At 46.6% G+C, this 12,627-nt stretch overlaps 1 protein-coding gene across 1 annotated transcript in view; it reads left to right on the forward strand.

Annotated features, from left to right (window-relative positions):
• Nucleotides 1-12,627, forward strand: part of JAML (junction adhesion molecule like) — a 37,430-nt gene that overhangs the window by 5,697 nt on the left and 19,106 nt on the right. Inside the window, exon 2 of the mRNA XM_006104310.3 lies at nt 9,975-10,036. Coding sequence (XP_006104372.2) covers nt 9,975-10,036 — 62 coding nt within the window. The remainder of the gene's footprint in view (nt 1-9,974; nt 10,037-12,627) is intronic.

Below are 12,627 nucleotides of genomic sequence, written 5' to 3' on the forward strand. Positions count from 1 at the left end.
ACATATAAAATTCAGAATTTTATTAGTCAAATATATACTCCTGAATTTATATATACACACATGTGTATTTAGAAATTCCTGAGGCAGACTAAGATGGTGGCAGATTAGGTGGAAGCTATACTCACCTCCTCCCAGCACTAAACTGGAATTACAACTAAATTATAGAGCAATCATCCTGAATAACCAACTGAAGACTAGCCGGAGAGAAGCCATATAACCAAGCACTTACAGAAGGAGCCACATCGAGACTGGAAGAAGTGCAGAGGTATAAGAGGGCTGACTGGGCTGTCATAGGCAGCAGCTGAAGTTCTGGAGGGATATCTCAGCTGTGGGGGGTCTAAACTCCAAGCCAGGCTCCCCAGCCTAGAGCACCAGAACTGGGACAAGAGCCCACATAGCATCCAGCTATGAAAAGCAATGGGGTCTCTGTCCACTAGGGAGAGATGGTTAGTGACACAGACATCCTCTTTAAAGGGCCAATGCCCCAAATTTTGTTTGTAGTCACTTACCCTGGGCTCTGGCGGAGGGAGGGCAGAGTGGACTAGAGCTTCATGGGGAGAGTCTGAGGTGGGTGGCTCTGGGGAGAGAGCTAAGGGCTCAGCCACCAGGATCCCTGTGCTGAGTCATTCCTTTATACTGTAGAAGCCATCTTTCTCAGGCAGGGAAATCTGGTCCATACACATAGCCGGTGGGGCAGCAATAGACCCACCTACTGGAATGCCTCTCTCCCTACCCTATGGAGCTTATGCCTTGCTGAGGAGTACAACGAGAGGCTCTAAGTCTAACTGGAGCCTGCAGGCGGAGGCAGATCTCTGTGAGCTTTGAAACACTTGCTGACCTGCCCCCCAGGCCTGGTGCTGCCGAAAGCCAGCCTGGTATGCAGCTTAGTGCTTTCCACATGCAACCAGGCCCAGCAGAGAGAGCCATAAGCTGTGTATCACTGATAGCTTCAAACAGGCTGCCCAGGGCCAGGCACAGGCAGTGTCTGAAATTGGCTTGCACTGGAGTCTCTCTGAAAAGGCCCAGAGTCAATACACCTGCTGGTTCAGACAACAACAGAACAGGGATCCAGTAAGCGTCACAAGCAGCATATCTGCAGGGAAATCTCAACAGGCACCAAACCCTGCTGAGGGAATTCTGCTTCGTGTGATCACCTGCCCAGCAGCTTGCACACCACGGTCAGGGTTGAGCATCACAGTCAGCCAGCCAGAGGGTCGATCCCATGCACGAATGGGCCAATAGCAATCAAGACTCAATTATAAGAGGAGGGCCCACATTACATACACAAGGGGGATTCCAGAGCACCCAGCTCAGATGATCAGGGAAACTGTGCCACTGGGTCCCACAAGACACCTACTATACAAGGCCACCCTAACAAGACTGGGAGTAATAGCAGATCTATCTCATACACAGAAACAAACACAAAGAGGCAGCCAAAATGGGGAGACAAGGGAACAGACCCCAAATGAAAGAACAAGAGGATTGTCCAGAAGAAGAACTAAATGAAATGGACCCAAGCAATTTATCTGCTAATGAGTTCAAAGTAATGATTATCAGGATGATCAATAGCATGAAAAAGGACATAGATACCACAAAAAAGGACCAGTCAGAAATGAAGAATGCAATATCCAAAATCAAGAATACACTGGAAGGAAAAAACAGTAGGTTGGATGAAGTGGAGGATCAAATCAGTGATTTAGAAGACAAGGTAGGGAAAACACCCAATCAGAGGAGTAAGAAGAAAAGAGAATTTTTAAAAAATGAGCATAGTTTAAGGGACCTTTGGGACATGAAGTATAACAACATTCACAACATAGGGATACCAGAAGGAGAAGAGAGAGAACAAGGGATTAACAACCTATTTAAAGAAATAATGACTGAAAAATTCCCTAACCTGGTGAAGGAAAACACACAAGTCCAAGAAGCTCAGAGAGTCCCAAACAAGAGGGACTCAAAGAGGCTCACACCAAGACACAACATAATTAAAATGCCAAAGGTTAAAGATAAAGAGAAATCTTAAGCCACAAGAGAAAGGCAGTTAGTTACCTACAAGGGAGCTCCCATAAAACTGCCAGCTGATTTCTCAACAGGAACATTTCATGCCAGAAGGGATTGGCATTACATATTCAACATGTTGAAAAGCAAGGACCTACAACCAAGGCTACTTTACCCAGCAAGGCTATCATTTAAAATTAAGAGAGAAATGTTTTCCCAGACAAGAAAAAGCTAAAGGAGTTTGTTACCACCACACCAGTATTATAAGAAATGTTAAAGGACTTGCTTTAAGAAGAAGGAGGAGGAGGAGGGAGAGAAGGAAGGAAGAGGAAAGAGGAAGGAGGAGAAAGAAGAAGAGGAAAAAGAAAAAACCCAGGAACACAGTTAAAAAATAAAATAATAGTAAATATGTACCTATCAATAATTACTTTAAATGTAAATGGCTTAAATGTTTCAATCAAAAGACATAGGGTAGCTGAATGGATAAGAAAACAAGACTCATACATATGCTGTCTTTAAGAGACCCACCTGAGAGCGAAAGAAAGACACAGACTAAAAATAAAAGGATGGAAAAAGATATTTCATGCAAATGGAAAGGAAAAAGAAAAGCTGGGGTAGCAATACTTATATCTGATAAAATAGACTTTGAAAGCAAGCCTATAGTAAGAGACAAAGAAGGCCACTACATAATGATAAAGGGAGCAATCCTACAGGAGGATATAACCCTTGTAAACATTTATGCACCCAACATAGTAGCACCTAAATATGTAAACCAAATCTTGATGGACATAAAGGGACAGATTGACAGTAATACAGTCATAATAGTGATTTTAACACCCCATTAGCATCAATGGATAGATCTTCCAGACATAAAATCAACAAGGAGATGGCAGCCTTAAATGACACATTAGATCTAATGGATTTAAATGATATCTTCAAAGCATTTCACCCCAAAGCAGCAGGATATACATTTTTTCAAGTGCACATGTAACATTTTCTAGATAGACCACATGTTAGGACACATAAAAGTCTCAACATATTTGAGAAAATTGAAATCATATCAAGCATCTTCTCTGACTATAATGTTGTGATACTAAAAATCAATCATAAGAAGAAAACTGAAAAACACACAAAGACATGGAAGCTAAATAACATTTTACTAAACAGTGAATGGGCTAACAATGAGATCAAGGAAGAAATCAAAAGATACCTTGAAACAAAGGAAAATGAGAACACAACAACCCAAAATCTGTGGGACACAGGAAGAGCAGTCTTAAGAGGGAAATTCATAGCATTACAGGCTTATCTCAAGAAACAAGAAAAAGCTCAAATAAGCAATCTAACTTGACAATTACGGACCTTGAGAAAGAATAATGAACAATTCCCAAAGTGAGCAGAAGGAAGGAACAGATCAGAGCAGAATAAACAAAACAGTCTAAAAAAACAATATAGAAGATCAACGAGACCAAGAGCAGGTTCTTTGAAGCGATAAACAAGATCGACAAACCTTTAATCAGACTCACCAAGAAAAAAGAGAGAGGACCCTAATAAATAAAATCAGAAATGAAAGAGAAGTAACAACTGACACCAAAGAAATACAAAAGATGGTAAGAAAATATTATGAGCAGCTATATGCCCACAAATTGGACAATCTGGACGAAATGGATAAAATCCTAGAAACATACAGTCTTCCAAAATGAATCAGGAAGAACCAGATAATCTGAATAGACAGATTACAACTACTGAAATGAAACAGTAATAATAATAAAAAAACTCCCAACAAACAAAAGTCCTGGACCACTGGCTTTCATAGATGAATTTTACCAAACATTCCAAGAATAACACATATCCTTCTCAAGCTATTCCAAATAATTCAAGAGGAGGGAAGACTCCCAAGCTCATTTACAAGGCCAGCATTATACTAATTCTAAAACCAGATAAAGACACTACAAAAAATTAAAATTATAGGCCAATATCTGAAGAACATAGATGCTAAAATCCTTAACAAATTATTCACAAACCGAGTCCAGCAATACATTAAAAAGATCATACACCATGATCAAGTGGGATTTATTCTGGGGATGCAAGGTTGATACAATATCTGCAGATCAAAATGCAGAATAAAAACCACATGATCATATCTATAGATGCAGAAAAAGCATTTGATAAAATCCAGCACCCATTTATGATAAAAACTCTCAGAAAAGTGGGAATAGAGGGAACATACCTCAATGTAATAAAGGCCATATATGACAAACCCATAGCCAACGTCATTCTCAATGGGCAGAAATGACAAGTGTTCCCCTTAAGATCAGGAACAAGACAGGGATGCCCACTTTGACCACTCTCACTCAACATGGTACTGGAAGTCCTAGCCACAGCGATCAGACAAGAAGATGAAATAAAAGGCATCCAAATTGGAAAGGAAGAATAATAAAACTGTCATTATTTGCAGATGACATGATACTGTATATAGAGAACCCTAAAGATGCCACCAAAAAACTACTAGAATTGATCAATGAATTCTGTAAAGTAGCAGGATACAAAAGAAATATCCAGAAATCATTTTGTATACACCAATAATGAATCATTAGAAAGGGAAACTAAGAAAACAATTCCATTTACAGTGCTTAAAAAAAGAATAAAATACCTAGGAATGAAATTTAACCAACGATGTATAAGTCCTGTACTTGGGAAATAATAAGACACTGAAAAAAGAAATTGAAGAAGATACAAATAAGTGGAAACATATGCCTGTTCATGGATAGAAGAATTAACATCATTAAAATGTCCGTACTACCCAAGGCAGTCTACAGACTCGATGCAATTCCTGTCAAGACACCAGGGTGTATATCACAAATATTCCACAAATTTATACAAAACCACAAAAGACCCAAAATAGCAACAGCGATCTTGAGAAAGAAGAACAAAATTGAAGGAATCACGCTACCTAATATCAAACTGTACTGCAAAGCCAAAGTAAATAAAACAGCTTGGCATTGGCATAAAAACAGACACGTAGATCAATGGAACAGAATACAGAGCCCAGAAATAAGCCCACATCTTCACAGTCAATAAATATTTTACAACGGAGGCAAAAACATAAATGGGAAACGACAGTCTAGTCAATAAATGGTGTTGGGGAAATTTGGACAAATGTGTGCAAAAAAGTGAAACTAGACCACCTTTTTACACCACACACACGACAAGACTAAACTCAAGCCCTAACCGGTTTGGCTCAGTGGATAGAGCGTCGGCCTGCAGACTGAAAGGTCCCAGGTTTGATTCCAGTCAAGGGCATGTATCTTGGCTGCGGGCACATCCCCATGATCAATGTTTCTCTCTCATCGATGTTTCTAACTCTCTATCCCTCTCTCTTCCTCTCTGTAAAAAATCAATAATATATATATATTTTAAAAGACTAAACTCAAAATGAAATAAAGGCTGAAATGTTGGACTCGAACCCAGAAGACTCCTAGAAGAAAACCTAGCAGTAGAATCTTGGACATTTCCTACAACAATATTTTTTCTGATATATCTCCTCGGGCAAGGGAAACAAAAGCAGAAATAAACAAATGGGACCACATCAAACTAAAACGTTTTACACAGCAAAGGAAACCGTCAGCAAAATGAAAAGATAGCCCGCCGAAAGGGAGAACATATTCACCAATAATACATCTGATAAGGCTTAATATCCAAAATTTATAAAGAACTTATAAAACAACACCAAGAAAACAATTCAATTTAAAAATGGGCAAAGGATCTAAATAGACACTTCTCCAAAGAGGACACACAGAAGGCCAATAGACATACGAAAAGATGCTCAACGTCACTAATCATCCGAGAGATGCAAACTAAAATGACAATGAGGTACCACTCACACCTGTCAGAATGGCCATTGTCAGTAAATCACAAATGACAAATGGTGGTGAGGACGTGGAGAAAAAGGAACCCTTGTGCACTGTGAGTGGGGATGCAGACTGGTGCAGCCACTGTGGAAAACTGTGGAGGTTCCTCAAAAAATTGAAAATGGAATTGCCTTATGGCCTAGTCATTCCACTTCTGGGCATTTATCTGAAGAAACCCGCAACACTAATTGTAAAGAATACGTGCACCCCTATGTCCATCGCAGTGCTATTTACAATAGCCAAGGTTCAGAAGCAGCCCAAGTGCCCCTAGAAGATGAGTGGATAAAAAGCTGTGGTACATTTGCACAATGGAATACTACTCAGCCGTAAAAATGGAAGAAAATTTTACCCAGTGCGACAGCTTGGAGGGACCTGGAGAGCATTATGCTGAGTGAAATAAGCCAGTCAGAGGAAGACAAGTACCATCTGGTCTCACTCATATGTGGAATCTAATGAACAAACTGAACTAACAAGCAAAATACAGACTCATAGACAGAGAGCAGCTGATAGGGAGGTTGGGGGAAAGGCAGGGGGAATGGAGGGATTGAGCAAAAAAGGAAAAACAGAAGGAACTCATGGACACGGGCAACTGTGTGGTGATTATGGCATGTAGGGGGGTGTAGGGGGGTGTAGGGGGGACAAGTGGTGATGGGAAAAAGTAAAACAAAAAAATAAAGAGAAAAAATAAATTCCTATCATATACATATGTGTGTGACTATATATATATATTATATGAATAATTATAAAGGCAGCATTTATTAAAATACATTTCCTTTTCACAGCATTTATTAAAATACATTTCCTTTTCAAAATGGAATAGAAGTCAGTGTGTATACGTTCTTGGGACACCTGTATATGTGACAGGAATTTCTGAGTAATTGCCAACTAACTAGACATTGAAACTTGACTAGCGTGTTCCTGGGACAGTGGCCACCGGCCCCACCTGGGCCTTCGCCTGCGGGCACTGTGGAGGGCGGCACACAGCACAGCTCTGGCCTCCTGGAGCGTGCAGTCTTGGATGGGTGCGGCTGGAGAGCAAGACTTTAATCAAACAAGCATGCACAGCACCGGATCATCAGAATGGTGACAGGTGCCCTGGAGGAATCATCAACAGCACTATTAAAACCTGGGCCTATTGAGACAGCATGGAGGGGCCTGGAGAGTGTCATGCTGAGTGAAGTCAGTCAGTCAGGGAAAGACAAGTGTCACATGACCTCACTCACATGTGGAATCTAAGTAACAAAATAAACTGATGAACAGAGGGGACCCAGAGACATGGAAGCAGGGAACAGAGTGCGGAATCTCGGAGGGAAGGCGGGGGAGGCTGGGTGGGTGGGAGGTGATCAACCAAGGACCTTGTATGCACATATGCATAACCCATGGACACAGACAGTGGGTGGTGAGGGCCTGGGGCAGGGGCGGGGGCAGGCTGGAAGGGGTCAGTGGAGGAAAAAGGGGACATATGTAATACTTCTAACAGTAAAGAATTATTAAAAACAACAGAATAGAAACAGAAACAGAAACAAAAACAAAACACCTGGGCCCAGGCATCTGACCTAGGAAGGGCTCTCCGGAGAGGGTTCCCCGAGGAAGTGACATTTAACCCGAGGTCTGAACGATGAGCCAGTTAACGAGGGGGAGGGGGTGGGGCAGCATTGAAGCCGGGAGCTGGTTCCTCTCCCAGACATGGAGGTGCAGTGCTTGAATCCTGGTTCTGCCACTTGGTGGGTGTTAGCAGGCAAGTCACTCACCAGTCTTCGCCTTAGTTTCCTCATCTGTAAAACCTCATAGGGCTGCTGTGAGCGTTAAATACCTGGCGTGGAACGCTCTCTAGTTTATTGCATATCGACTACTGATGTCTAGTTGGTGCTATACTAACTAGGGGGGTGAAAGAGCCCGAGCCTTTGCCCTAGCTGTGTGGCTCAGTAGTTGGAGTGTTGGCGCTTGCACCAAAGGATCACGGGTTCGATCCCCGGTCAAGAGCATGTACCTGGGTTGCAGTTCGATTCCTGACCGTGGTTGCCCCAGTTGGGGCACCTGCAGGAGGCAACCGATCAATGCGTCTCTCTCTATTGATGTTTCTCTCTCTCTTTCTCCCTTCCCCCCTTCCACTCTCTTTAAAAATCAATGGAAAAAATATCCTTGAGTGAGGATTAACAACAATGAAAAAAGTCCGAGCCTTTACTGTGAAGGAAGAGACGTAGGTAAATTTGGGACAATCATTTTTTAAAAATTCATTTTGTGCTTTTCCCCTTCATTAAATCATTGCTTCTCTGTTCATTTACACAGTGAGTGATGCATTTGAGTATTTAGAACTGAAAATGGCTCTGTTATTCATCAGATGGTTTTCCCAGTTCCTAGGGTTTGTTTGAAATGGTTTGGGTGTGGCTCTGGGCGACTTGAGTTTGGTGATCAGATTCGGGGTCCTTTGGAGGTTGCTGGTTTCCTCTGACAATAGCGGGGTGCAGTTGCAGGGGAACTAAGGTGATTTCCATCTGATGGTCTTTTTGGCAGCTGTGTGGGCCTGCTCTCAGTCGTGTAGAGGGAATGTGGTTGGTGTTAGTCACGTACATCGAGCACCACCTCTCCGTGCAGATGGTGCGGTGTGTGGGGAGCCTCCGGAAGCTGCTTGCCAGGCAGGGGCGGAGCACAGCTCCCTGGAGAATAATTCATCCAGAACTCTGAGGAGGTCCCAGGGGTGTGGCATGCTCACCGTGTGTGGGGGTGAGGTGGGTGTCACGGAGCAGGAATAGGGCTGTGGTGACCTTGAGGGGCCTGTGTTTGCCTAGAGGTACTTGTGCTCGGGGAAACTTACCGTCACTTCTGGTGTATCTGAGTCAGTGTCGTCATCATCGACATTGCGGGCTGGGATTCAGACATGGAAACTCACACGTTTCCAGTTCATTTAAATGAATTATTTGCTATTCTTCTAAAGGTAGATGCTCTAACCCCATCCTCTCCCCTGAAAGCTATAGACTATTGCCTTTCAGGTTAGAAAGAATAGGATCTTCTGTGGTTATGCGTTATCTTCTTCAAAGCACGATGACTTTATCAGCGCTGGTCCCTGCATTAGCAGCCGGTGTGATAGGTGAGGATCGGGGTTCAGGGTTTCACCTGACTTCTCCTCGGAGTTGGGACCAGGTCGGACCTTCTCGGACAGTTTGACCCTGGTGCTCCTTGTGGAGCTGTGGTTGATTAGAATACAGGTAAGGACTGTTTTAGATCTTTTTTTTTAATCCTCACCTGAGGATAGTCTTCCATTGGTTTTTAGAGAGAGTGGAAGAGAGAGGGAAAGAGAGAGAGAGAGAACATCCATGGAAGAGAAACACATCGATTGGTTGCCTCCTGCAGGAGCCCCAACCAGAGTCCGGGCTGGGGAAAAGCCTGCCACCGAGGTATGTGCCCTTGACTGGAATTGAACCCGAGACCCTTGCCGATGTTCTATCCACTGAGCCATACTGGCAAGGGCTGTTTATGGATTTAAGAGAGAGAAACAGCGATGTGAGAGAGAAACATCTATGGGATGATGCTCATCAGCTGAGCACACGTCAGGGCTGCCCAGCTCTCGTTCTGAGGAGGCTTCACAGAGAAAGCGGGAGGCGTTCCTTCCTGTGGCTTCTGTGCCATCGAGCTGAGTGATCCCGCACCCGGCCACAGAGTCTCCCTGCTCTAAGGCCTGGGCGGCCCTCATCGGTTTGAAGGTGGTCACGTTAATTTCAGGCCGAGCGTCCCGTCGTCTTGTCCAGGTGAAACTCAGGCTGTAGAATGTCCAGGGTTGTCCTCGCCAGGGCATTCTCAAACCATGTGCCTTTTTTCTCTTGAAAAGCAACTTTCATCCCATCTGCCCTTCCAGCTCAACTAAGGCAGCCCCAGCGACTCCCAGGCCTCGCGGCAGCCCCACCCCTGCTGCTCTGTTCGCTGTTGGCTGCTTTTCGCCTCTGGCTCAGCCGCTGCCTGTCTTCCCTCCACGCTGCGCCCAGAGCCTGGCGGGGCGCCGGGGGTCTCGCTGTGGGGGTGCCGTGAGTGAACGTCTCTTGAAACTGTTTCCTGACTTTTCCCTCTTCTCTTCAGGCTGAAGATGGAGAGCGGCGTGCTCTGCCTCCTGAGACTCACCCTGAGGCCAGTGCTGCTGGGTGAGTGGAAGCCAGGGGCGCGGGCGGGCGGGGGTGTGATTTCTTATAGGCCCCGTGAGCAATGGGAAAGCCATCTGGGTGTTTTCGCTTCCCCTCGGTTTGCTGGGAATGGAAACCCTAAGCTGGAGCGGCACCATCGGTGGGGACCGTGGGTTCGGAAGCCGCGGTCTGTCCTGGAAGGTCCAGGCTCGTTCCTGTGTGATACAGAGAAGCCTCCCTCCTCCTGCCCTTCAATCGGCATCTTTTCATTTATTTTTTATTTTTAATCCTCAATCCTTTCCCGTTGATTCTTAGGGAGAGTGAAAGAGAGAGGGAGACAGAGAGGAATGTCGGTGTGAGAGAAACACATCGATTGGTTGCCCCCTGCACGAGCCCTGACCAGGGCCCAGGCCGGGGAGGAGCCTGCAACCAAGGTATGTGCCCTTGACCGGAATCGAACCCGGGACCCGTTGGTTCACAGGCCGACGCTCTGTCCACTGAGCCACACCAGCCAGAGCTCAAATTGTCATCTTTAAATTCACTGCTGGTGTCAGATCAGGAAATGAAATCACCAAAGAAAGTCCCAGAATCCCTGTCGTTGCTTCATGCTTCATCCAGGGTAGCCTTCTGTGGCTCCTCAGACACACCCAGCTCCTCCTGATTTGGGTGGTTTCTGTGCCTGGAGCCTCTCTCCCCGCCTGCCTGAGGCGCCTGTCCTGCAGGTCCCCACGCCTGCGGGCTTGCCTCCGCCACCAGCGGCCTCCCTGTTGCAGGTGCCGAGAGCTCGGGTGCCCTGCCCGTCGATGTGCCACCTTCCGTCGCGTCCGTCTTTCCCAGGGCCATGTCCCACTTCCCGTCGCGTCCGTCTTTCCAGGTCCCATGTCCACCTTCCCGTCGCGTCCCGTCTTTCCCAGGGTCCATGTCCACCTTCCCGTCGCGTCCCGTCTTTCCCAGGGTCCCATGTCCACCTTCCCGTCGCGTCCCGTCTTTCCCAGGGTCCCATGTCCCACCTTCCTGTCACGTCCCGTCTTTCTCAGGGTCCCATGTCCCACCTTCCCGTCGCGTCCCGTCTTTCCCAGGGTCCCATGTCCCACCTTCCCGTCGCGTCCCGTCTTTCCCAGGGTCCCATGTCCCACCTTCCTGTCCCGTCCTGTCTTTCCCAGGGTCCCATGTCCCACCTTCCCGTCGCGTCCCGTCTTTCCCAGGGTCCCATGTCCCACCTTCCCGTCGCGTCCCGTCTTTCTCAGGGTCCCATGTCCCACCTTCTCGTCTGTCCTGTCTTTCCCAGGGTCCCATGTCCCACCTTCCTGTCGCGTCCCGTCTTTCTCAGGGTCCCATGTCCCACCTTCTCGTCTGTCCCGTCTTTCCCAGGGTCCCATGTCCCACCTTCTTGTCGTGTCCCGTCTTTCCCAGGGTCCCATGTCCCACCTTCTTGTCGCGTCCCGTCTTTCCCACGGCCCCTGGTGTCTCTGTGAGAATAGACGACCAGGCCCTGCTCCCATGGCCTTTCCTTTTTCTCGTCCTCAGTGTTTGTAACTGGGATGGTGACCCAAACTCGGACTCAGCAGGTACACGAAAGAACCGCCTTTGCTCTAGTTTCAGGCAACAGGGTGCACGTGCACACACATGCACACACACGTGCACATGCATGGGCACATGTACACGCACACATACAGCGCACATGTGCACAAGCACGCGCACACGGAAGTGTATGCGTCAGAGAGCTTTTCTCCGGGGTTTTAAGCACTTTCAGAGGTTCTGCAGCCTTTTCCCAGGGGGCTGCCCAGCAGCCTGAGGAGGCCGCCCGCTGTGTTCCCGGCTGGTGGGTTTGTGCCGGGGTGGGGAGCTTCCCCCTTAGAAAGTCTCCTTTTCCTCAGCCATTTCTCTACAGAGGTTACCCGGCAGCTCTAAGCTTCCCTTTGCTTAGGCTGCCGCTCTTGCCTTCCTACCAACCTCGTTGTACCTGCACACAGCATGCTCCATGCGAAATCACAGTCCCTCCGTACAGCGTCACACACACGCAGACTTGCTCAGTTCTTCCTGACAGGAAAATGCCAGACTGTTTTTGGAGGTCATTTTGATTTCTTTCTAAGTAATTCTCTGCAGAGGGTCCAGAGTCCACGTTTCCTTTTACGTCTTCCCCACTGTGTGCCCGCTGTCTCCCTCTCCCCACTGTGTGCCCGCTGTCTCCCTCTCCCCACTGTGTGCCCGCTGTCTCCCTGTCCCCACTGTGTGCCCGCTGCCTCCCTCTCCCCACTGTGTGCCCGCTGTCTGTGTCCCCCCACTGTGTGCCGGCTGTTGGCAGGGCAGCAGCACTCAGCCTCGGCTGCAACGTGGATGAAAAGCCCACACAGTCTTCATTCCCCGTGTGTGCCCTTGGCTCTTCTCTGATAGAAACTGGCCAGTATCTAACCTTGTCTTTCTTTTTCTTTTCTCTTTAATTTAAATTTCATCTTTCAGTTGTAGTTTACAGCATCGTGCTCAGACAGTCATACATTTTAGGAAGTGTGCCCCCCAATCTTCCCAGTGCCCACCTGGCACCCTACACAGTTATTACAATACTAGGGGCCCAGTGCACAAATTTGTGCACCAAAAAAAGGAACTGTGGGCAG

The sequence above is a fragment of the Myotis lucifugus genome, unplaced genomic scaffold, assembly GCF_000147115.1.
Source record: "Myotis lucifugus unplaced genomic scaffold, Myoluc2.0 scaffold_561, whole genome shotgun sequence".
In the NCBI taxonomy this organism is placed as follows: domain Eukaryota; kingdom Metazoa; phylum Chordata; class Mammalia; order Chiroptera; family Vespertilionidae; genus Myotis; species Myotis lucifugus.